At 43.8% G+C, this 26,513-nt stretch overlaps 2 protein-coding genes across 3 annotated transcripts; both read right to left on the reverse strand.

Annotated features, from left to right (window-relative positions):
- Positions 1 to 21,409, reverse strand: cgnb (cingulin b). The gene is given in 22 exon segments (XM_051067510.1): positions 1 to 1,431; positions 1,723 to 1,886; positions 2,865 to 2,973; positions 3,349 to 3,467; positions 3,581 to 3,664; positions 3,775 to 3,864; positions 4,076 to 4,237; positions 4,926 to 5,096; positions 5,225 to 5,482; positions 6,098 to 6,187; positions 6,446 to 6,658; positions 6,972 to 7,070; positions 7,072 to 7,093; positions 8,297 to 8,445; positions 10,412 to 10,624; positions 10,707 to 10,839; positions 11,124 to 11,221; positions 14,272 to 14,341; positions 14,445 to 14,539; positions 14,638 to 15,803; positions 19,752 to 20,036; positions 21,294 to 21,409. Coding segments are annotated over 20 exon segments (3,594 nt in total). The 5' UTR covers positions 15,775 to 15,803; positions 19,752 to 20,036; positions 21,294 to 21,409; the 3' UTR covers positions 1 to 1,313.
- On the reverse strand, positions 21,164 to 26,429 carry pygo2 (pygopus homolog 2 (Drosophila)). Of its 2 annotated transcripts, XM_018685049.2 has the most exons (4): positions 26,214 to 26,429; positions 25,386 to 25,449; positions 24,717 to 24,769; positions 21,164 to 24,571 (listed from the first exon to the last, which is right to left on the reverse strand). In XM_018685049.2, exons 2-4 carry the CDS (start codon positions 25,435 to 25,437, stop codon positions 22,892 to 22,894), a joined length of 1,785 nt encoding a protein of 594 aa, XP_018540565.1. In that variant the 5' UTR covers positions 25,438 to 25,449; positions 26,214 to 26,429; the 3' UTR covers positions 21,164 to 22,891. The 2 variants fall into 2 exon arrangements, with proteins under 2 accessions (XP_018540565.1, XP_018540566.1); XM_018685050.2 differs by lacking the exon at positions 25,386 to 25,449.
- Positions 26,430 to 26,513: the final 84 nt, after the last annotated feature.

The raw sequence follows: 26,513 nt of genomic DNA on the forward strand, positions 1-26,513 counted from the left end.
TTTACAATATATCTCTTTTATTGTACACACATATCTGTCAAAAATTTGGGGAAGCTGACAAAGCTCTTTGCCGCATATCAAATGTTACCAGCAACTTAATAAACATACTCTATATTTATAGCATCCTTGCTTGTAATTGCCCGAATACAAATTTTCAAAGTGACTTGTTTAAAATATAATAACACCATCAAAAATGTTATTAGGAGATTAAAATCAACATTCATCAACAGCCAGGTGCAACAAGGAGAAATGTGGAACACTTCCAAATCTAAGGTTACGATAATTCCATTAGGAATGCACAGGAGACACAAGCACAGGCAAGCATGTGAAATACTATTTAAATCATTACAGCAGCAGCAGCATATAAACAGAATGCATGCAGTGACAATATTAAGTGAAAATAAAGACATGAGACTAATTTTTAAGGCATTTGTGTGAAAACATGCGAACGGGCCGAGCTAAATACACAACAATATATTGAACCAAACTGAAGTAGAAAAATCTATAAGCAGAAAATTAATCTCTGAGGATACACAGTGCTACTGTATGTATGTATCTGATTGTCTTGAAGAACAGGTATGCACAGCTAATACGGTGTAAAAATATAGGCTCAGTTTAAATGGCCCATTACTGTCACATTCAGAAATTTAAAAAAAACAAAACATTACATCACTTTTAATACACAAAGAAACACTCGGGAGCTCCTAACAACACTGATGTCATTTATCATGCGCAAGCAAAGCAAAAAAAATATAAAGCCAACAACTGTAACTGTAAGAAAAAAAAAGAAAAAAAAGCTTTTGGTTATAACAGGTTTGAATTTGCAAGTCTGGCATCAGTGGAACAAAACAAATACTTTGCACAGGAGTATACAGTAAATATGGTCAATACAAAAAACAAAACAGCAAAGAGCATTTTTGGAAAACATAATTCAAGTTGAAGTATGTGAAATAAAACCCTGTATTTCTGACTGTAATTGTAATTCTTCTCTTCAACAGAACAGAGAAACAGTAGATATCAAGACTGATAAAACATGACAGTAAAGAAGCAATCATAATCACAGCTGAAGGCTCAAAAAATGCAATCTAATTATCCTGACAACCTGTCTCTGTTGGACTGCTGCACTAAAAATAAAACCAAGAACAACTGCAAGGCAAGTCTGTAGTGCATGGCAACAGAGTTCTTCACACAAGCCAGTCCTTGATGCCCTGAGTACATTTCGCTGACAAAATCTTACAAGTTTTTGCACCAAAAAAGAAAAAGAAAAAGAAAAAGAAAATCTTGTTTTATTCTTGCAGTCATCTTGTTCTCCTTCAGTTGGAGGTCGGGAGGTGGCTTTCGCTCAGGATGGAGGTGATGTTGGTGTCATAGAAACCGTCCTCATCCTCAGAGGAGCCCAGAGCTACACGATGTGTCTGCTGCGACTTCCGCCTGAGAGAGAGCAAACAGCAGAAAATCCAACAGAATGACTCAGTTCATTTACTTTCTCACAGTGCAGCTCAATGAATACAGGCATGTGCCCTGCTAGTTACTATAGAGTGCCACCTAGTGTAAAGAACACACATGGTACCTATGGGGTTACTTGCCACATACTGACAGTGAAGGTAGTTGTCTTACGTTGCGTGTGGAACAGTAAAATTGTCAAATACAAGCTGATTTAACATATTTTTTTTTTAAGATCAACATTATTTCATAGAGTGGGGATAATAACTTAAGTCCTACTTTAATTCAGCCTCCAGTGCTGTGACTTTGGCCTGCAGCGCCTCCTGGAGCTCCTGCTGCTCCTCCAAGTCCCTGAGAACCTTACGGCGGACCCCCTCCAAGCGCTCCACCTCGCCTTCGCTCTCGTCCACCTGCCGCTTCAGGGCCTTCACGCGCAGAGAGAGCTGGGGACGGAGAGGGAGAGGCAGGGGGTTAGAGGGGAACAGAGGAGGTCACGAGGTGAAGATGTGGGAGCGGAGGGGGAGAGGTCAGATGGGCAGGAGTTAAAGCCAAGGGTTTGATGGGTGTGTAGGTTTGTAATGGGGGCAGCTAAGGCTACTGAAAAAAGGCAGAGGCTGCAGAAAGATGATAGGGGAATGGAGGTCAGGGAGCGTTCTGGTGACCGAGTGAGGTTGGGTGTGGGTCAGGAGGAGTACAGATGAGATTAGTCATATGTAAAAGAAGCAATTAACTACTGTTTGAACAGTGTTAATGATTAAACAGCTGGTGAAGGTCAAACAGGATCTACAGATAATTCTTACTACATAATTAAAACTGTGTCGAGTAGGTACATTAGTGCAAGGAAACTTGAGACAACAACAGGAGCATATTTGATATTCAGGAAGAGTACATTTCACTGGTCTGAAATCTAAAGAAAAGTTCAGCATTTTGAAAAATACATTTATTTACCCTCTTGCTGAGAGTGAAATGAGAAGATTGATACCACTCTTGTGTCTGTGGGATAAATACATAGCTAGAGCCAGCAGCTGGTTAGCTAGCAGTGGAAACTGCTAGCTAACCTGACTGCTAAATTAACATATCTTGTGTGTTTACTCTAAAGAACAAAGTATAAAATGACATATTTTGGTTTTACAGGTAGTTTTGAGCCAGCTAGCAGAGTGAGGCTAGCTGGTTCCCTCTGTCTCCAGTCTTTGCGCTAAGCTAAGCTAAGCTAAGCTAAGCGGCTCCTTCATATTTATCATACAGACATCTTGCAGGATCTTCTAACTCCCAGCAAATAAGTACTGTAAATAAATATTTCCTATAATGTCTAACTATTCCTTTAACTGGTTAGATCCAGTTTGAGTAATCGTGTTTAATATTTACCAGTAAACACTAAGACAAAGAGCAAAGATTATTTGCATGTAAATGTTGATATTTACCTGATCTCTCTGCTCAACATGCTGACTTCTCTCCTGGTCTAACGTGGCATTCAGCTCCTTTAGTTTCCTCTCCATTCGTCTCTGAGAGGCCTGGATACTGGCCTTCTCTCTGCAGGGGAGAAATTCAGAATTCACACACTAATACTTGCAGACAATTATCTTTAAATTTTGAATGGGTATGTTGTGGCACTTATAAGCATTTTTGTCTTCCCGTGTTCCTTTCCAGGTGTTGTTTTGTTAATGGATGACTGGTTTCCGAGTCCTTTTGGTTTGTTGTTGTTCTTTGTGCATGTGTAAAGTAGATGCAGGTTTGTTGTCATTTGTTATATAAAATGCCTGATGAGGGTTGCTTTACCAAAACATAGCTTCTCACAAAATTTTCCATAAGTGTTGACAGTGTGCGGGAGCGTGTTTTTTTTTTTTTTCCCAAAAAGGTAGGAACGCATATTTAGATATAGAGTTGTCATTTTGTCTTTGATCATACCTTTCTTCGCTGCGAAGTCTCTCCTCTAACTCTTGAATTTTGTTTTCCAGCAGGCTGATTCCAGCCGAGGGCCGGGTCTGTCCCTCCATGTCTGCCACACGAGACTTCAACTCCTTCACCTGGGAAGGGGAGTGGTACAGTGAGGAGCTGATTTTGCAAAAAAGCTATTCTAACTTTGTGTATGTGAGTGTGTTTGTGTGTTTGTCCGGGCACTGGGTAAATGACTGGGTACCTGTCTCTCAAGTGCACTCTTGTCCATCTCCAGGTCGTGTCTTGCAGAACGCTCCTGCATCAGCTCTGAACGAAGCTGATCCACCTGAGAGGAGAGTGAGGAGGCAGTGTAAGTGAACCTGTTATCAGATCTATCGTTACATAGAAATGACTCCTGTTTATTTGCATGTGTATTCAAATGTTTTTATGTGGCACCTGATCTCTGCTACGTGCGATACGGTCGTTCAGAAGCTCCACGCTGCTCCTCTCCTCGTCCAGCTCGATTTCCATTGTTTTAATCTTATCCTATGAACACACACACACACACAGGTAACATTTATTTTTGAGCTTGTCATTCTCCCCTGCACTCAAAGCTATTTGATACCTCAACCTCACATGCATGCCTCCCTCACCATTTTCTACTTAAACTGCAGTTGCTGACACATCACCATAGCCCTATTTACTCCCACCCATCTTTATGTCCCCCAGTTCATGACCTGTGACTTTGAAGCCTCACCTCCAGACCCCTGATCTCCCTGCTGCGATCAGTGTGGCTGCTCTTCTCTGTCTCTAGTTCGCTCTCCAAGTGTTTGAGGCGGTTGTTGAGGAGGTCTCTCTCTAACAGGGTGCTGTCTCTCTCCTCACTGCACACCAGCAGCTCCTTCTTCAGACGAGAAACCTGGGGAAAAAAAGGTGCAGGTCATTATATATGAAATGTTACAGGAATTCCACCCGTTCGCATTTTCTGCTTTCATAATTGCCCTTAAGCATTTGCTAATTAGCACTAAACACAAAGCACAGCTGATACTGATATAAATATCATTAGTTTGCAGGTATTTGTTCATAAAAAGCATGAGAGAGACTTAGATTTTGACCTGATGACAGTGCTAAATCAGGAGGGAATCATTAAAGTCCAATTACAGTTCATCCTCAGGGGGACATGAATTTGTGTACTAAATTCTATGGTAACCCGTCCAATAGTTATTGAAATATTTTACTTAAAACCACAAATGTCATTCTCCTGGTGGCACTAAAAGGAAAGTCAGAGGATCACCAAAGTCTTTCATACTCTTTCATACTCTGAGAATGATATTTAAGTCTGGACCAAAGTGGAGGACCAACAGACCAACACTGCCATCCCTAAAACAAACAATGCTAGCATAGCTTAAAAATGCTAATATACTTCTAAATGTTTTTAAAAAATATTAAAAATGAGAGGCTAACAGTTAAGTTTTGAAAACGTAACTGTTAACTTACGTAATATTAAAATACTGTGAATATTTCAGAGGTTCTGGATTTTCCTGCACAAGCAAATTTGCATTCCCCATCCGTGAGGTATCCTCAAATTTTCAGCCCTCTGTCCTCACCTCTTCTTGCTGGGCCTTCAGGTTGCTCTGGGCTCTCTGCAGCTCAGCCAGCCTGTCTTTGCTGTTGCGCTGTGCCTCTAGCAGGTCCTTCCTCGAGCGCTCCCTGTAGTCGTCAAGCTGTGTTTGTAAGGCTGCCACCGACTGACGGGAATCTCCCATCATCATCTCCATCTGACAGTGGAGGTGGCACAAAAGGGAAAAATAGCAGTGAATGACATATTAGAGCAAACCGTGCTGCTGTTCTAACCCTAACACACACACACACACACACACACACACACACACACACACACACACACCTCTTTGTTAATCTTCTCCAGGGCTCGGTCCAGCAGCCTCTTCTGCTCCTCCAAGTCGCTCTTGCCCCTCCGCAACGCCTCCCTCTCCAGGTCTCTCTCCTCCAGCCGCCGGGTCAGCTCATCCCTCTCCTTGCTCAGGCGGGTGGCTCCCCTCTTGGCCTCCTCCAGCTGAGACTTCAGGGAGCGGTTCTCGTCCTCCAGAGCTTCTAACGCATCCTCAGCCTCCGAGCTCCGGGGAACGCTGGAGTGAAGCCTCGTCTGGAGGATAAGAAAATATCCACTTATGAACATGGGGCCTGTAGCATGTGGACTAATCTGTGTTTTAGGTCCATCATGGTGTGGGTAAAAGATATTCATGAGGGCCAATATGTCACAGTTTGCCTTTGCACTGCACATTATTACATCTGTTATGGCAAATAATAAAGAGCTCTAAGTCCTTTCATAATCAAAACATAGACTTGTATGAATTTGACTGTCCTGATCCTGTGTAAAAACTCCAGACCAAGATTTTGCTCCACATCCTTAACATGTGGAACTGAATTAGCCCTCCACCCATACTGCTTTGTGTACGACTACGCTCCTCACATGATCCAAAGTAATACGATTAAAGCTTTTAAAACAGCTGTAATGTGTTGGTGTTCCAGTGCACATGGAGCACAATGCCCATCTTATGCAAATGTATCTTTGAGGTGGGGGGTGGGGGGGATTATTACATGTTTTGAGTTTTCCTTTGGATCTAATTTACTTCACATCTCTCGGTTTAAAATAGCGTCTGTGTGGGAGGCCATTTCTTTTGTTCTCGTACAGTATGTGTGTTCACATAATTTCGAGTGCATGTGCGTGTACAGCGGTGTCTTATTTTTGGTGCGGTACCATGCGAGCCAGCCTCTCTCGGAGGCGAGTGTTTGTCTCCTGGAGCTCCTGGTTGGTGCTGTGGTCCACCACAGTCTTTCCTGCTGATGACTGTAGAGAGACAGGGGTCAAAACAGAGAGATAAAAGGGGAGGGTGAAACAGAAACTTGATATTTGATGTAGAATTTGCTGACTATATATAAAATACCTGCGTTTTTTATATTGATATTTGCACAAAAACTAGAAGCTCTTGTTTATTTTGTACAATAAATCAATTTCAATGATGCAAATGTTGTTCCTTTTATCTTTTGAAAGTGTTCATATTATCAAATTCACTTCTTTTTCCATAGAATCTAGACGCTGCTTCACCTCCTTTGCCTTCTCGAACGCCTTTTCCAGCTCGGCCTTGTCTTTCTGCGACTGCTCCTTCAACCTGCTGATTTCAGACAGCAGCTCGGCCTCTTTCTCGCCACTCGCTTTCTTCAGGGCTTGAAGTGCCTCGCTCTTCTCGTCTAACTCGCCCTTTTGTTTGTCCAGATCGGCGCGAGCCCGCTTCAGGTCGTCATGGCAACGCTGAAGCTCCTTGGGATAAGTAATCGGAGATGAATAATGCGGGTGTGAGCAAGAGGAATGTGTCGGGGTGCATAACAATGTGTTAATATGAGTATGGGGCATGTTGAGTGTGAGTGTGTGTGTGTGCAGAGAAAATGAATGAAAATGGGAGAGAAATGATCCAAACTTCACCCAAAGTAAAAACCCACAGCCACATTACTGCTCTGACAGATTAAAAAAAAAAAGGAACTAAAGATACTGTAAAACAGAAAAGATGAGCCCCTGCATTTCACCCACACAGACGGCATAATCTGTGTTCTGCCTCGTGACTAACATGAATTACCTCTGCTAAAGAACGGTTATCGTCAGACGCAGGCGCTTGCTTCTTCACGGCGAGAAGTGAATCCTGAAGATCCTTCAGCTTGTTCTCAAATTCCTCCTTCTTCCAAATGGGATTTCAGTAGCCTGAGGAAAAGAGAGTTGATGTTAGAGAACGCAAAGTGGTGACAGTAGCTCTATGTACTACACACACACACACACACACACACACACACACACACACACACACACACACACTGCAGGGCCATAGGCATGAACACGTGCCAAAGACAGCAGTGACAAACGACAAACAAGGCGCAAAGGGAGTGAAACTACTGCACTAAATGAGAAAAACATCACTACATCCAGAATCTGTCCTTTGTTAAACTTTGATTGTAGGATTGCAGCTTAAACTGAAAAGCATCACTTACTTATTTTATTCAAAATTAGTTATGTATACTAACAGTTAAATCAAGAAATGTGTTGTTTCGATTGGATGATTGGGGGAAAAAAAAAGGCTCTAATAAGAGATTGATCAATATAAAACACAAACAAGTGATTCTGATTGATTGATTGATTGATATGATTGGGTTTATTAATCACTGGATCACTGCGAGGGTTCACCAAACTAATGATCAAAAGATGTCATCAGATATAAATCCCACTCTGACACATGAAGCTTTCAGGTGGATTTCAGGTGAAACTCGTCTCAAGTTCTGATTGAAACTCAGACTAAATCTACTCCAACAACCGAACACAGCGAGACTCATTTCCTCTCTCACATTCGACTGCTGACGTGCGTCCCGCTCCTGCCGGAATGAAAAGTCAAGTGAAAGAGTGCGTGTATTAAAAATAACTCCAGAGAAATGTAACCTTATAGGAAAGAACCAAAAAAACATTTTTTTTTCACAGCAAAGTTTTCAGTTTTTCAGTCACTTTGAGCACTAACTCTCCTGACTGTAAAAACATTGCCCACGTCAGAGGGTGGTTGATGCTTGACCGAAGTAGGAATATGTTTTAATATGTTTTAATGTGTATGTTTGTCTTTTTATGGATCCAAAGTATATGTATTCAGCACATAAGCTTCTATCCTACATCTTAAGAATAAACACTGATTTATCCTCAAATGTTACTTCATGCTTGTGTTTTGGAGTTAGATACTGACAAAGATACAGTATGTGTCCTCCAACTTCACATTTGATTCATATACTGTCATTTAGAGAGGCTTCTGATGTGAGGAAATGGAGCCATATCTGCTCACAAATGTGGTTGATATTGATATTTGTCTGCCTTTTAATTCTATGTGGTGCAATACAAAGAATATATGTATGTAAATGTATAGACACTAACTCTTCTTTGGTATTGTGCAGCTCCTGTGTGGTGACCTCCAGCTGCGTCTTCCACTGCTCCCCCTGATCTCTGCAGCTCTCCAGCTCTTCCTCCAGGGTCAAAATGGAGGCGTTCACCCTCTCCCTCTCCTCCTCTATCTGCTCCTGGGACTGATACAAACAAAGATATTTAGAGTTACCGGAGTCAGCGGATAACACAGCTTTATTCCTGCTGTTAAATTACTCCTCTCGTTACTGTGACATACTGTATAAAAGCAGTGATTCAAAGCCAGCTTACACACCCAAATCTATCACATCTTTTAATTCAGCTTCTTTTTCAAGCAAATGTTCGGCACAAAGGAACAGAGACGGGGAGTTCTTTCAGCTTATTCCTTCATCAGCGTGTCTTCAACTTCTAAAAAGAAACACTCCTCGATAAGAAGTAACACCATAAAATTATGAATTATGAAAAAGATAGAGCATGGTACAGTCGACACAAACAGCAATCCAGCTACTTTAATCCTCCCCTCGCCAAAAAAATCACCTCATCAAAAGCGGGCTGACAACCTGTCTGCTTATTTCCTGCTCCCAGGCTGTGTGGCTGTGTGTTACCTCTTTTTTTTTTCCCTGACACTGCTGTTACTGTTTCCAAATTCTGCATAATGATCTATTCCTGTATATACATATATGTTTCCAATTTCTTCTACACCACATCCTACAGTGCTACAAAAATAGTCCAGTGGTAGAAAAAGAAATTCTACAAAAGAAACTCAACTGGAAAAGTTTTACATTGCAATCACAGGAAGTAAAATTCTCTTTTCTAACTCTGCACACTGGGCTTAGCCTGACCTTACAGTGCCCCGACGCGGTGTTTGAACACTGCATACTGACACATAAAACAGAATAACAAGACAAAGCGTGGGTGTATAATAGGTGGATGCAGCATCAAAACACAATTTAATATCACCTTAATAACGCATGGAGGACACACGAACCGCCTGACAGGTAGAACCTGACTGCTCTCCCACTACATCTGTACAAAGAGTTGCTCTGAAAAGAAAAAATGCACTGACTGTTTCTATCTTAAGAGTGAATTAGCAGACTGTGATGTAACACACACACACACACACACAAACAAAGCAAAGACCATTTCAGTGATCAGAAACTGAGGAATATTCATCATGATTACTGAACTGTAATCTGTAGACTCTTACTTTGAAACTGAAACAATATCATGAGGATAATCACATCTGTAAGGTTTATACCGAACACCAACACAAATACAGGAAGCTCTATATAAAATGGACACCACCTCCAGTTTTTAAGCTAAAATTGCAATGACAGAAATGCTTAAAAAGAAACAAAAACATCCTGCCCTCCATTCACTTTGCTCATTTCTAAAGTGTTTCAGAGTGATCAAGAATTTGTGGTTCTTTCACAGTCAAAGTTTATGATCCAAAACACTTTCTGATTTTCTGGAGCACAAGAACTTAGTAATAAAAAAAAAAAGAAGTGCAGAAATCCTGTCCTTTTAAAGTGGTATTTACTATACGTTTCAGTGCGTTCTTTTCTCTCTGTGTAAACAAAGCCTTGTTTGTTCTCTCTTCAGTTTATTGAATCAGTCGGGTTCGTTTGTGTTGGTTCAGTGACATCAGAGTTTGAAAACCAACATTTTTAGTTTCAGTGAGCCAAATAAAACCTGCTTCTTTTTTCAGGGTTCATCTGGTCAGCAGGACAAACTCATCCTACATCAAATTAACTTCCTAAAAATAAAACTGAGTTGGTGGGAGAAAAGTCAGAACTTAGAAGCTTTTATAAGGCAGCTGATAATCAATCTGAGCATGTTATAGTGTATTACTGGTTAATATTCATGTTGTGTACCATTAGTCCCCCATTGATCCCTTATGATTTGTTGGAGCTGCTCAGTTTTTATTCCTTTTATCCCTGTTTTCAATATATTTATTAATCATTTTTGCTAAAAGCTAAGCCTTAAATCTCAACTACTGACAACTAAAGAAGAGTCTACTTGATCCACATGCTGCACTGCAGTTCAAACCCCAGGAAATCTGTTCAGAAAAGTCTTGGTCTAACTTATGGGCTGCAACAAAGTGAAGTTTTTGTGTGATTGATTCTCCACCTGTGTGACCTGCTCCATGGTTTTTCTCAGGTTCTCCATGTCCTGGCCGTACTGCTCCCTCAGAGCCTCCATCTCTTTGTCATGGCACTCAACCTCCTCCTTCAGTGCTCCCTTCAGGGCCGTCAGCTCCCGCTCCCGCTGACGGAGCGTATCCTCCTGACGCTGACGCAACATGGCGGCCTCAGCAAGTTCGGCCTGCAGAGTCATCAAATCCTTCGGAAAAGAAAAAAATAAACATGAGTAGATAGTAAAATGGACAGATAAAAGTGTTTGTGTGTGGGCAGAGTGTCAGTACCGTCTGCAGTGAGTCTGAGTGAGGTGAGTTTTCTGAAACCCTCCTCAGCTCCTCCTGGAGCTCAGCCAGCTGATCCTCCTGCAGGCGAAGACGGGACTCTGCACCCTCTCTGGCCATGCGCTCCTCAGCCAGTCTGAACACACACACACACACACACACACACACACACACACACACACACACACACACACACACATTATTAATATTGCAACACCAGAGTCATTAGCAAGGCAATCAATCAGCCAATAGTGAAATGATACTTTGACAGAAAACCCACAGCAGCAATAACTGGAGGCTTATTGTTGGCTATGAAGTGCACACAGTGTTCACCACACAAACACACACACACACACACACACACACACACACACACACACACACACACACACACACACACACGCACACACACATCCTTACTCATCATGGGCCTGCTGCAGTTCTTTCTTAAGGCGACTGAGTTGCTCCTGAAGTTCCTCAAGATTCCCCTTTTGGAGGCTTCCATCAGATCCTCCCTTCTGTACACACACACAAACACACAAACAAAGATACAAAGTGTACAGGAGACCGAGGGTGAGACTTTGGAGAAAAAGGACAAAGAGTGAGCACAAAGACACAGAGAGCAGGACTGTCAACCTTGCAGATACATTATGCGCTCTGTATTATCTTAAACTTTAAAAGAAAAAAAAACCCCAGCCTTGGATTTCCTTGCCCTAGTTTCTGACAGTCAAAAAAAATCTTTGGGAGAACAGGCCCTGCCAGTGTTGCTCAGACATCATCAAAAAAGACGATCTCCCCACATGAACAACAGTTTCTGACAGGTTGCAGGTCGGGAGGGGGAGCAGAGCCAGAGAGGCAGCAGCAGTGGCGACGGCGGCGGCGACGACAGCAGCTCGTTTGTCGCCCACACCACTCCGCCGCTCGTCAATGCTCCGTCTCACTGAAAAGGAGGTATAAGCGCAGCCTGCCCATGAAACCTCTCTTATCCTCCCACACTCTCATTACAAGGATGCACACACAGAGAAAGAGAAGAGAGACAAAGCGAGGATCTCGGACGGTTCTGCTCCTCGGGGGACCTCACATTTCTGTTACTTATCAGCGATGGATTATGAAGATATACTTTGTACAGATTTGTTTCATTTTCTTCTCGTCCCCCGCAGGACAGTTTGTTGATAATCCCATTCTGGGACATTTCAGTTTCTCTCTGTCCTTATAAAGAGATAATTAACAGAAGATAACATGACAGAGAATATGTATAAGCTCTTTTGAGCACTTCGGGTGAATTGCATCAGCTGTCAGCTTCTTATGTGTATTAACATTAAAAGAGACTCTCCTGCCATGCTAAATACATTAGTCGTCATAGCCACTAATACTTGAACACAATGTGATTACATATTGCAAATGAGATTCAATAAAAGCCTGATGTAATATAATAGCTGATTTGATCTTGACAGCCTCTGGTCCAGTGGTTACCAACATGGGGGTTGGGACCTCTTAAAGAGGTCACTAGAAAACTCTGAGGGGACGTGAATAGTATAGCAGAAGAGAAAAACGATTTCTTGTTCAAATGTTCAAATCAAAACCATTTAACTGCCATTTTTAATGCAGTTGTTGATCTTTTGGGATGATAATTCAACTGGGAGAGTTTCATGCTGATCCAAGTTGTAGAGGAGCCCTAACTCTGAATGATGTAACATTTTCTCCCAGTTTTACTCCCAGAACAAGAAACAGCTCCTTAGTTCAAATGGTCACAAACTGTAAACATGTGCAAACTGATGACAGGCTACAAAAATAGTTTTTAAGTGGTCACAAACCAGTCCTTTGTCATGCCATCAGTGTTCAACTCTCTACACAAACAGCTGTCTCTGACTCAGGTAACAGAACACACCAGCATCTGATCCTCAATTAACTCAGGGAACAAGCAGGGTGTCGGTGCATTAAGTCATCACTCTCCCACTGACATGCATTAACTGGTAACGCTGCATTAAACCAGTCAAAACACACCACAAGCACTTAGAGAGAGCCACAGACATTAGTGGTGCAGAAGGAGTGTGAACCCTGCTTCATGTTATGCTTTGAAATGCAAGAAACCTTCTACAATGAAAAGCTACCCACGTGTCAGTATATTAATCCTGACATTGGATGTATCACAAATACCTCAAAACAGTCTCTGGATGAGCCCTTTGGTGTACAGCAACACATGTCACCTGATCCCACTCTGATCTCATGTTTTGGTTTTACATAGAAGCAGAGCTGGAGAAGAATAGCCTCGGCAAAAAAAACAGCATAACCTGCATCTGCTTGGATGCTCGTTGAGAATCGGCCACTGAATCTACTAAAGTGGACGGCGTGGTGAACATAAGGAAAAAGAAGGAGGTTTTATACAACGGGATCCCTCTTAGAAGGATCAGTCCCATCCGGCAAGCCATCCCTCAGCCGGTGCAGGGTTCCAGTCCAGCTCAATTATTGATGGCTCTCAATGACTGTGCTCCCGACACAAACACAGAGCCCTCAACAGCTTTCCTCTGCAGGTGCGTCGTTGCCAAGAGACAAGACAGCCAAATAATTCACAAGCAGCCATGGTCACAAACACGCTGAGAAGTACATAGCAAGGGATCATACATAATCAAGTGCATGTAATATGAGAAGGTAAGGACACAAAGGAATTACTTTTGTATGTAGATTTATGCAAAAGGATGCAAATTTAAAGGAAGTAGCGTGCACGTTCTCATAAAAACCATGGCACAATCTATTTTAATAAGGTGTCACAGGAGCACAAAGGAGCAGAGATGACACCAAAATTGACAGAGAAATACTCAGCATGCCCCTTAATTTTCACATTTTTTGGCCTGCCAAAAGAGGATCCTCAGAGACAAAGTGAATGAAATAGAAGCTTCATATCCTCAGAATAGAGGACTGGCTGCCAACCATCTGTTCGCTTCATTACAAGAACTGCTCTGTTAAGAAGAAGACTCCCATCCCAGACACTGCTACGTTCCAACCTTTTGTTTGACCAATATGCTCAACATACACACAACAAAAAGCTGAATGTTGAAGTTGAATGTGCCATTAGAAATTCATGCAACATCTTAATTGTTTTCAGCAGCGCATTTCTGAACTTTATGTGAAGTGGCAAAGTTAGATGGCTGCAAAATAAAAAAAAAGTTTACTACTGGTACTTTCAGCTACTAATAAGGCCATATTAACAGTTATATTCAAAAGAAAGGGTGTCTCAAAGTTTGCTGGATTTTGTTGGCTTCAGACAAATCAAGGCTAGCTGTTGTCTTTGTGCTAAGCAAATATTTACTGTACGGTGGTATTAATGTTTTAATCGGAGGCACAAGATGTTATACAAGTGCAAACAAACATTTTTCTTAGCTTTCAACCATTTCTCATGGTCTTCATCAGTAAATGGAACTGGCTTAATTTGTCACACACATTGTTTTCTGGTTGTTTGTATCAGTAACACACTAAATAAATTGCTCATGCTATTTTGCTAATCTATAAGTAAAACTTGCATTTACTATGTATGAGTAAAATAATAATGTGCTTTAATGTCTTGTCGTACCTTAAAACTGGCAGTTGTCTCATAACCAAAGTTGAGCTTTCTGTTGAGGGATCCCTCACTTTCGCTGTTGCTGATGAGAAAACATTGGACAGAGGATTAGACTGGAAAGTCCCATGTATCCACAGACAGTAACATGACTCTAATTCATTCAGTAAATCTTGTTTGTAGATTACCCATTTTTGAGGATGTTGAAACTAGACTGCTTGACCGGAGCTTCGTCCCCACTGATGATGTCTACACTTCGACTCAGGCTCCTCTGAGGTATCTCCTTCAAATAGAAAGTAAGCAAAATGAAAAAAGACACAAAACAAAGAGACAATTTAATCTCTGTAAATAGCTTCTAAGCTCCCCATTGCCGGTACTTACAGGCTTTTTAGCTATAACTGGAGGGAAGTCCTTGGCAACAAACTTCCCCGGTGACTTAAAGCTTGGCTTGGGGGCCTCGAGTGCCGTCACCTTGGCAACAGATGTGGGGCTCCTTCCCAGGCTACCGCTCCCTGGGGCAGGTGATGTGAACAAATTGGAGGAGCTAGACAGAGGCATAGCGTAGGGATTCAGAGTGGGGGAGGTGGGAGAGGGAAGGGGAACCTCCGGCTGAACATCTTTTCTAGCATCAAGACTCCTGGAACGCCTGCGCTCGTCGAATCTGAGCCGCTGCCTCGCTCCGGAGCGGCCCCTGGTTTGTGGGGCGCTGCCTGGCGTCCCGCTGTTAAATTTACTGATGAGCTTGTTGATGGGAGCCAAGGAGTTGGTGTCGATCACTGGGGCAGGCTCCTTATCGGTTGATGCTGGAGGCTCTGGGAACGACTCTGAGGGGGAAATGGTACTCGGTTTTTTCCCACTGGACCTCCCCAAAGAGCTGGTGAAACCAGAGCCAGTTTGCTTGACCCCTCTGGGTCCCACGCCGTTTAATTTGACAGGCTTCAGCCCTGCTTCGTTATACTTCTCCTCCGTACTAGTCCAGTCTCTGTTTTTCTCTGCTTCACTAGCTGTGGCTTTGAGCTGGGGTTCAGCTTTTGCCCTTTCCACCTGTCCTTGTCTTCCAGCTCCACCTTCCTCCTCCCCTTGTGTTCCCGCTTGACCATCCCCCGGCGGTCGCTTAAGAGGGCTCCCGAAAATCTCCCCATCCTCATCCTCTGCCGGAGAGACTGGGGAGCGTGCTGTGGTTGCAACAGGGGTGTAGGGGTTTACAAATTCTGCTGGCTCCTTATTAGTTTTGGGAAGGCTGTTGTAAGGTGACGCTGACTCAGAGCTGGGGGCGGGAGTGTTTAGCTGAACTCCATATGAGTCGCCTTTCTCACCATCTTTCAGGACCACGTAAGGTTGTCCAGAGATTCCCTGAACTCGCACTGCCACTCCATATTTATTGGAAGGAGGAGTCGCACTGTTGTTTCCTTTGGATTTATCAGGATAACCCCCGCCTGTGTCGTGGAGGTCCTTGATGAAGCGAATCTGAACGCCATAATCCACTAGTGGCTTCCTGTCGGTGGAGAGAGTGCTCATGTTCACTTCCTGGTTTCTGTGCGCGCAGCCTGGTCAGACAGGGACGGGGAAAAAAACAGAGATGCAAATCAGATTACGTAAGCAACAAGAGCACTGAACATGAATGTTTAGGTGCTGAGGATTAAATTCTCACTGACCCTGTTCAGATGCGCCCTAGTCCTTTTTGCTTTTGTTTTTTACCCCGAAAACACAGATGCTTCCTTTAAACCCATGTAAATCCCTCTTCATAACCCTTTTCCTTGGCTTTTGTGTCAGTCCTGGACTCAGCTGAAATATCAGATTGCTGGTATATCTTGATGATGCTGTCATCTTCTCTTGCTGCTCTACAGGTTAAATTCCTTCTCAACTACAACGTATTGTTTTCATGTAATGCCAAGTATGCCACTGGGGCACTAAGAACCTCTTTGTACAAGTTGAGGCCTACTTTTTCCAGAGGGTGTGTTCAGAAAGTGGGGAAAACACCAGAAGAGTAGGAGTCTGTGTGTACACCAAACACCAAATAGATTCAAATGCTGCCTCTAATTTACAAAGAAAAGCTGACAATCATTATTAAAGAAAGACGAGACGCAAAAAGGTGGTCGACTCATTCATTAGTCTTTAGCATTTTTTATGTATTCAAACAGCTGGAAAGCAAAGGAGGAGAGAGGCATCTAAACGTCTTTTTGACTCTAATACTGGGAAAACAGAGGAACAAGGACCTACTGTATATATGTGTGTAGGTGGTTGATGTGAGATAAGTGGATTATATTTGCACTACTCGTGGCCACAGCAGCGAAATGAACACCTGATACTGTCAGTTTGTGCTGTGTGTTACTGACAAATTAATATAACGTCTAATATTAAAAGGAGCATTACACCAATTTTATACATGAAGGTAACCTCAGTTGTTGTGAGGAACACTACTAAGCCTGTGATAAAAATTGTATAATGGAGATTTCTGAAGTCTGTAAAAGAAGAAGATGGCACCAGGGATATGGTGTTTTTTTGATTTTGATCATTCTTTTGTGTAACCTAACCCCGTCCACCTTATGCGCTCTGAAAATTAGCTTGGTGATGAACACCATGAGAAGGTGAATACTCCTCCTTTTGTCCAGGCTCTGTGGAGCATTAAACACCGGGGGCTATATCAGGAATGGGCCTCCCCTCTTTCTCTCTCTGCCTCTGCCTTTGCCAGAGTCTCCCCAGTCACCAGACTTCAGAGTGGAGTCATTCAGGCGTAGACTGTTTACTTTGAGCCGTGCCGGCACACACATCAGCTCAAGCATACACACACACACACTCACACATGAAGGGTGGGCACAGACATATGCACAAACCTGCTGTGCATTCCCTGTCCGGTAGCAGATAGATCTAATAAACGTCACTTTCAGTTCTATGAGTAAGTACTGAGTAATGTGCAGTGTCTCATAATAGCTTCTCGACAAGCAGAGAGTGTTTTTTTCTCCTGCATACATTTATCTTCGTATTTAAACTCTGCTGATGCTGATTTTCAGATCCAAACTCCGACCCCAGCCTGCGTCCTTGGTTCGTTCCCACAGCGCTCACAGATGTGACCCTCACAGGACTTAAAATGTAACTGGCTCTAACTGACCGCTGGTTATAGTGTAACACGCGGCACCTCGACTAGCAATGAGGTTAGATTAGTGAATCAAAGTCAGCCTTTGTCTTTCCCCCAAAAACATTCTTAGGATTCCAGACCTTCCCTTTTACACTCGGCATTGCGCGTGGTTTGCATTTGTATAATAAGGACAGATTAAGGGGAAACTGAGAACTGGGGCAGCATCAAACTGTAAAGCCTACACATGCTGAAAACTGTCCACATAGGCAGTAAATAAAAAGTGAAGAGACTAATTAAAGGACGACAAACCGGAGACTAAAAATACAGCGCAAAACTCATTAATTCTCCTGTCCTCACATAACAACAAGCAGGCAGGTTTGCAGACCATGTTAGACATCAAAACAATCATCTTACTTCTTAATTATGTTCAATATCTGTGCAATAAAAGGATGATACAATTGTCTATTTTAACTGTTGCCAAGGTGCTCATCCCTCAGCTGCTGGTCACTGGTCACACTGTGAATGCTCCCAGGTGTAAACATGCGCCTTGGGTAAATATGGATTTCAACAAAGGCTCAGTTGTACACATTCGACAACCAGTAGCCGAGCGGGTTGGTGACAACAGGTTCACCTCCTCTCTCTCTCTCTCTCTCTCTCTCTCTCTCACTCGTTAGAAGGAAAGGCTGTGTCAACAGCGACAGGAATGTCACTAAACGGGACGATCTGCCATCACGCTCCTCTTTCTCCTCACCCAGCAGGCACTGCTCCTTTTCCTCTGGCCCTGCTCCTACACTCTCCTCTACTTCGTGCTGCACGTCTGATCTTCAGCTTTCTCCCACAGTTTCTTTTGCCCTTGGGTATCCTATGAAAACGAGCTACCTTGACACTATAGGGCTGGGTGAATTGGATGAAATTAATGCTAGTAGCCTTATACACCTGAAACAATAGATACAGAGAAGTAATATGCAACTATTTTGATCATTTACAGGGTTGCTGGAGTAATTTTCCAGACAATCTTCACACAGTTTTATCATAAACTGAATACCACCTGGTTTTGGACAGCTGGTTAGACTAAGATATCCTATAAACTGCGATAGTATTTCTCATTTTACTTGATAACTGAGAAAACTGAAGCTTAAATAATGAAATATCATTAGTTAAGCTTATTAAAATGCATTTAAATCATTATGTGTCAAATATAAACAAAGTTACATTATATTAATGAAACTGATGTCAATCTGGAAACGATTTAGTATTTTTTTGTATAACAGTAACAAAATGGACGTATCACCATGCAGTTGCACTAAACGTCTACATGATAACACTGAATTAATACCCAGCCATATTTGATACCGATAACATAGAAATGCAGGGCCTGGAATTTGCTTTAGGGTGAGTGTAGTTAGTTTTCAACAACAGAAAGGCCACACATGAACGGCTGTTATAGTTACCGGTATTGTGGCCTGTGCTGGTGAGGTAGGGGCACGTTGTCTTGTGTGACGTAACAACAACATGGTGACATGTTGACCCAAACAACTAAAAGTGAGCCTTAAGTGTAACCCAAAGTACACCACACACGCACCACACCTAACAGCAGGTGATCTCAGTTGTAAGGAGAACTCTCACTTTCAGCCACCTACATTCAACACGCTGCATTTCACTGGACGATGAGAGATTATTTACACAGCTCGACTCATTAGAGAAATAATATCGCTTTCAAATTTAAATTAATATGACAAATGAGGTTTCTTTACACAGGAGGAACCATCAGAGCACAGTAGCCCCCTCTACGAGCACCTGTCTACTCCTGGATTAATTGCGTCACACCCACCTATCCGGTCAGCCAGTATCGGTGCGCGTCGAAACCACCGGGTTGTTTACACGAGCCAGTGGGACCACGAGCTAGATAAACAACTCCGACGCACCTGCCTCCCAACGAGGTGGCGTCGCATCCGATTTGAAGCCTTTACCTGCTATAATAACCTCTCATATCCTCTTTACGCAGCGCGGTCAGATCCAATTATAGACGGTGGACCTCTCTCTCTCTCTCACACATACACACACACACAGAGAGAGAGAGAAAGAGCTGCATCCAAACCTTTGTTTATAAAAACGCCCGAAAGCGAACAACAAAAGGTTTGGGGGTTTCCCCCCGGTGCTTGTTTTCGGTCATTATCGCGAGCAGGAAAAGCTGAGCACGAGAAGGCGGCTGCCAAAATCCAATCACAAAGCCACAGGTGTCCATCTCTGCTCATCCAAACGTTGTATTAAAACGCCCGCTCAGCAAAACACGAGCTTACACTGCTACTGTTACTCAGACACCAAACACCCCCCCACCCACTTGTACACCATATCCCACTAAAGTGAATGTACAGTAAACAGACAGCAGCTGTGTAAATACTCACTTGTTCCACTGTACCTGCGGAGATAATCCGAATCCAGAAATATTCCCTCCCTCCTCCTCAGTCAGGGGTGCTGTTGTATGTCAGTCTTTACAGCAGCAGCAGCAGCAGCCCTGTACAGTGGTGGTGGGATGAGAAGATGTTACTCGGCGAACTGAGGACATGGGGGGGAATTCAGCCCGCTACCAGCGCAACCTGTTGCCAGCGCATCGGGATAGTCAGTCGTCCCGCCTCAGGAGCGACTTCATTGGTGGGAGGCTCCCCCGAAGAGGCGGCGCCTGCTGCAGGGCTCAGTTTCATCTCTGTACACACGGAGAGAGTGTATGACCCATTTCTACAAGAGTGATAATGAGAGATCATTTCTCAATCGTTTGAAAAATGATGAAATACTGATCACTTCTGAGGCAAAACTAAGTAACTATTTAGAGGAAAAAGGTGATTACAGTTCTACTGGTACATTAACATGGTGATTTACTGTCTACATATCTATTAAATAAAAATCCAACTGTAAAAACAGAGCAGCAATGATTTGGGTTTTAAAACTCAAGTTAAAGAACTTGAGTCAGTAGTTGTCTTCTGAATGTCCCAGAGCACCTGACAGCAACTCACACAACTTTTAAGATCGTTTTCTTATATTTTTGTCAAGTGCACGCACACCAATCATCTTAACCCTTCTCTACACAGCTATAGTCTCTGATGTGGCTGTTAAAATAAACTGAGATATAATCTCAGGTGTCTGTCTCTCACAAAATGATCTAAAAATCAAATAATCTCCTAATAATTAACTGGAGTGTCCTAGAGAGAACTGTTATTCAGTACTAATGATGGGTAAAAGAGACAGAGCTGTGAGCTGTGTTGAGATGTGTGTGCAGTTCTCTGATGGACTTCCATGACAGAACGGCTCCATTTAAACACATGTAAATGATTATCATTAATTTATGACTGGAAACATAATTTTTTCTGCTTATCTGGGGTAGGGTCACAGTGGCAACAGGCTAAGCAGGGTGTTCCAGACTTGGAAACTTTCCTATCCATATTTATTGAATTGTTATGTTTTGCGTGTTCGCTGTGCCCTGACTTTTATTCTGTTGGTTTTGCTATCATAGCATTTCATTTGAATTCATTTAACTTGAACACTGTTTCTATTTTTAGTGCCATATTGTTTTTTTTTTTCTGGAAACATTTAGAAAAATATTAGGACATTATTAAGAAGACCCACAACATAGAAGTTTTACCTATTATTTGTTACGATTGTTATTCCACTGATAAAAGCTTCACACAATAACTGCTGCAAAATGTCTGACTATTTTTTCAAATAAATTTCACAATAAACTGTGAAGAAAACCTCAAAGCAAATCACTGATGATGGTTTAGCCTGGACTTTTACAGTACTGTAACTGAAACTGAGCATTACAACACAGAAATTACATTGTCCTGTTTCAATGGGTTTTCCAACCCTCATTTTTAATACAACAATTAGCAAAGAAATTTAAAAATGGGAATAAAAACAGACATGAACAAGTACAAAAAAAATCTGTCTTTACTTCAGAGTTCAGTACCTTTCCCTTCCCCACATGGCGTGGGACTCACTGGTTCCTCCAGGTTCCACCAGGAGGCGCCAGAGCAGAGCAAAAGCACAGCACATATACCAGTACAAAATAAAAAGGAACAGCTGAGAGAGCAAGAAAAGAAAGGCAACTCGGACATTGAATAAATGAAAAAATTAAGGAAAGAGAGAAGGAAGGATAGTTATAAACACCTTATACCGTGACAGAAATGTGAGAATGGGTATTTTTCGCTCTTTAGTTATTTGGTCTACTTCAAGGCCTCTTGCAGCACAGAGGCCAGAATATAAACATAAACAGATCAGACAGTTACTGCATTGGTTCACATGCACCCCCCTCCCCTCTTCTTTTTTTTTTTTTTTTTTTTTAAAAAAAGGACTATGCACATCTGATATGACATGATGTCACTACTTGCTATGCCAACACCATTCAAAAGCACTGATTTCACAATTCATGTGTACTGCAAAGATAAAAAGAAATCATTGACTCAAATGTACTGTATAAAAACCAAAACGCCATACTGTATACAACCAAGACACATAGGTTCAACTCATTATTTTGTCCATTGGTCAACTCTGCGGCATGTTCACAACTGATGGGGGAGTTCCAGACAAATGTTTTGCCTAATATTTACAACTATTTTGGTGGTAAAACCTGTCTCTGTGAAGTGTGGATGAAATCTCAGCCTTTGGATTAATCAGCACTGGGTACAAAATGACAGATATAAGAAGTACGGGGAAGTACAAAGTGTGTATGTGTGTGTGTTTATGCATGTACGCAGGTGCAGGAATTATCAAAAGAAGTTAAAAAATGATTTTTTTTCTCACTTGACATTTAAGTTTCACAATACGCCTGATACTGACAGTTTACGTTGCACTATATTGATGTATTTGTCCATTTTCTTTCATTTGCCTCCAGAATAAAAGGCTAACTGTGATAGGGCAGTGTTAGAATGAAGCATTTTGGTGGCAAATAAAGCTATGAATGAATGAATGAAATCCCAATCCCTTTTAAATTTGAGGGACTCTTTCAATTTTTTTTTTAAAGAATGTATCGTGTGTTTTGATTTAAAGCCATGAAAAGAGTACTGCTGATAGTTTGAGTCACATCCAACAGCAGGGGACAGTTTCACAATTTCTTTCCCCACCTAACATGGGTTTTTGTGTGTGTGTGTGTGTGTCTGAAATATCATCACACTTGTGGTGCACAAGCGTGGCGAGTCAATCACAGTCAGTCAGTGTGGGAGCTTCCGTGCCAGTCAGTCACAAAGTGTGTGAGGTAGTGTGTTGGTGTCAGTGCTTTGCTGGTTGGCAGGCTAGATGTCTGAAGGACTGTGTAGTTTAACATTCATCATGATTTGACTCCTATAAGGGGGGGGGGATCATTTGCCTAGAGTCACTCAAAGTGCTATATATAAGCATGAATGTCAATGAGTGTGTTTCTCTGTGTAGTGAACAAGTAAAGGGCTAGTCAAGAGAAAACTGGGCAAGTAGCTGACTTGACGCGCAGGTCACTCAGTAAGATCAGAACAAAGATGTCTCTATTTGTCCTTACGTGTCGCACCTCCATGCTGCTCCGTCACCTTCCACTCCTCAACTCTCATTAGCTGCCACCAGCTGGCCTAATCCCTGGCGCACAAACACAGCCTGGATGTCCTTGGTCTTGATGCAGAAGTCACAGGCCCAGACGGCAGCGCTCTCCCGAGTCAGCAGCCCGTACGCTGGCTCTGTCAGGCCTGTGCAGTCACGGTGGAACCAGCGTTGGCACGATGCCTCGCACAGAATGGCATCCTGGTCGTCGTGCACCTCCGCCATGCAGAGGCCACAGGGGAAGACCATGCCAGGGCCGCCGAGCTTTCCGGGGCCAGAGCCGGGCCCGGTTGAGGGAGCGGCGGGGCCGGGGGGCAGGGGAGACTGGGTGTTCGGGGTTGAGGTGGAGTTAGAGGGGGGGTTCGGGTTGCTGCCGGGAGTGTTGCCTCCGTTGTTGTTGGTCATGTTGTTCTGACCTGAACTGGGGGCCGCGTTTGGCATCTGACCGCCAGCACCAGGAGTGTTGTTCTGCTGGTTGTAAGGCGTGGAGCCAGGGGCAGAGTTAGGTGGAGTGGACTGTTGCTGCTGCTGCTGGGTAGAATTATTAGAGTTCGGGGTGTTTGTATTGCTGGGTGGCTGCAGCTGATTGGGTGGTGGGTGCTGGGGCTGGCCTGATCCATTCAGTGGACCAGTCGGAGAGGAGTTGGGATTAGGCTGTGGTGGTGCTGAGGGAGGCTGACCGGGTGTATTGGCGTTGGGCTGCTGGACGTCAGGGTGGCCAGGGAAGCCGCCCCCAGGCTGTGGTGGGCCAGAGTTAGGAGGAGGGCCAGGAGTTGTATTATTAGGAGGGGGGCCGTTGGGATTTAGGTTAAGCTGTTGCTGCTGCTGTTGTTGCTGCTGCTGCTGCTGGGGCCCAGGCGGTGCTCCTCCTCCACCAAAGTTTTTTCCATCCTCGTTGCCTGGCCCTGGCGGACTGGGACCAGGGTAAGGGCCATCCTGTGAGGGAGGGAACTGTCCTTGAGGGGGCATACCTGGCAAACCTCCCACCATGTTGCCTCCAGGGCCACCACCCATCCCACCCATCATGTTCATCCCGGGACCCATGCCTCCCCCCATAGGAGGCAGCGGGCCATGTGGGGGCCCTCTGGGGCCTCCACCACCAGGTAATGGTGGGCTGTTGAATGGGTGTCCACCCTGTCCGTGCTGCTGCTGTGGAGGCATGCCAAACCGAGGATGGGGTGGCCCCCCTCCTCCTGGACCTCCCATACCCCCAGGAGACAACATGGGATTGAATCCTGGACCAGGGTGCATAGGAGGACTGAAATTTGGCGGCATATTGAACTGAGAGGGGCCACCAGGGGGGAATCCACCGCCTCCTCCTCCTCCCCCGCTGCTGCCCCCACCGCCACCTCCGAAGCCAGGCATTCCTCCAAAGCCTAGCTGGTGGTGAGGTCCAGCGTTGGATGGAGGGCCAAACGGTGGCCTCCGTCCAGGCTGGCCACCGCCTGGTCCTCCTGGGCCTCCCATGAAGCCCATGCCACCGCCCATTCTGCCTCCACCTCCATACCCACCTGCTCCGCCTGCGCCGGGGCTGGGAAGGAACGGAGCACCACCTGGTCCACCTGCCCCACTAGGTCGGGATGGGGGCCCAAAGTCATCATCAAAGGGGTTGGAAGCGACCAGGTGGTCCACCATAGGGGTAGGAGGGGGTGCAAACTCAGTGAGGTGGGAGAACCCAGCCGCCTAGAACATCAGATAATAAAATACAAAACAAATGTTTGATTGTTTTTTGCTTTTATGAAGCCAGATATCTTAAATTCCCCATTGTATCAGCCTTTGAGATCTTTTATGAAGAAAAAATAATCAGATTTCCAAAAACAGCCATTACCTGAGTAGTTGATTTCCTTGCCTTCTTCTTCTCCGGGCTCTTCATCTGTGAAGCTGAAATAGTAAAATATGGAGGAAAGGGGCGGAAAGGGGGAAATATAATATTAGCCACAAAAGAAATAGGCCTCCATGTCTCATGCCATTGGTCCACCACCAATCAAGTGCAGCATCACATTTGGATTGGCCAATACCCCTTAGTGACAGAGTGGAGCAGCTTTAGACCTAGGGCCTCTTTTTCAAGTCCAACAGTTGAGATGGATTCAATGATGGGACATAGACTGGCATGAGGACAAGATGCTGAACATCCAGGCGTTATCATCACCAAGGTTATGAAGCCTTGAATCGCAAATGACCCAGGCAGACCAAATGACCCAGGCGAGAGGGAGAGAGGCCGCAAACAGAGGCAGAAGAGGTAAGGTCAATGAGGGAGACAGGAGAAGACGAAGACATGAGAACGAGGAAACGGAGTTGAAGGTACATTGATAGCAAGATAGACATCAACCCCGTTCACAGGTCCACTCTGTGAGAAACAGCCACCACCGGAGACAGTCGTGAAGTTTACATATGGGGGAGGCGAGAAGGGATTTGCTAACAGCACCAGTGCAGCCCATTGCAGCGCAGTAATGGATGATTCCGATCTGATTGGGAGATGGGTGAAATTAATTCCTACCTTTGCTTCGTTTTCCTTGTCCCGCCAGTAGTCTCCCCGATTCGGCAGCCATTAGCTAATATGACTGTCGGTGAAGTGGCATATCACCGTTCATATGCAAGAAAAAAAAAGTTAAAAATGACGACGTCTTGAAGGCTATGAGCCGAGTAGGTGGAATCTGCCTTCAGGTCATGTCAATAACGATAAAATGGTTATCATCACAGCAGGAACTAAGACGTATTGGTAGCTAAATTAGATAATAACGCCGGCCCAGGTCTGCAAACTCCTTTCCAGCTGCAAATCTTTCGCCACGGTGTCTGTCACGCCGGGATTTGGTCACCAAATAAACGTCAGGTAAACCTGAGCTGGTTCACGTTATTTAGCACAAGTTCGTCTTGCTGCAAGCCAGTTTCTACTAGCTAAGTGAAACTGGTTGCTTGCTACCTGGCTCGTCTGCCAGTACAAGCAAGTTACAGAGCACCCCCCACCCCTCTCTGTCTCTCTAAAATGATCACTTACAGATGTGTAGCTGAGAACTCGAACCAGCTAGCTATCGCAAGCTAGTTACTGCCTTGGCTAACTAGCTAGCCACGTTACTCAATGTGGCTAGCTAGCAGCGTTGAGTAGCCGCAACACTGGCACATTAATCCGGAACTGTGATTTATCTTTTTACATCCACTTGTGAAAATGTGCACTCAATTTCACTTATCACAGCATGTATGAGATAAAGCAGTCGACCACGTTTTGAAAACTGTTGTTTACTATGCTAACATTAGCTTGCTAGCTAACGTTAGCATGCCACTGAAGATAGCTAGCCATCTTGCAGACTGTCTTGGAAGCAAACTGTACCCTTTCTCCGTTGCTTGCTCTGCTGTCCTTTAAATTGAAACTCTCTGGTGTGTCATTGCCAGCAAACCAGTCCTCACACGGTGTATGCTTGACGATCCACCATTCAACTATAATTCATTCAAAAACGCAAATTTTGCCATAATTATCATGGCCTTCTGTCGCCACCGGACAAAGAGGGACAAGCAGGAGTATCGCGCACCATGGAAGGTTACATCTCGTCACAAAAATGGGGGTGTCGATAGGTATTATTCATGACTATTAAAAGCATTTTTGAAAGAATTTGTCAAAATAAAGCTTGTA

The sequence above is a fragment of the Lates calcarifer genome, linkage group LG3 (assembly GCF_001640805.2).
Source record: "Lates calcarifer isolate ASB-BC8 linkage group LG3, TLL_Latcal_v3, whole genome shotgun sequence".
Taxonomy (NCBI): domain Eukaryota; kingdom Metazoa; phylum Chordata; class Actinopteri; family Centropomidae; genus Lates; species Lates calcarifer.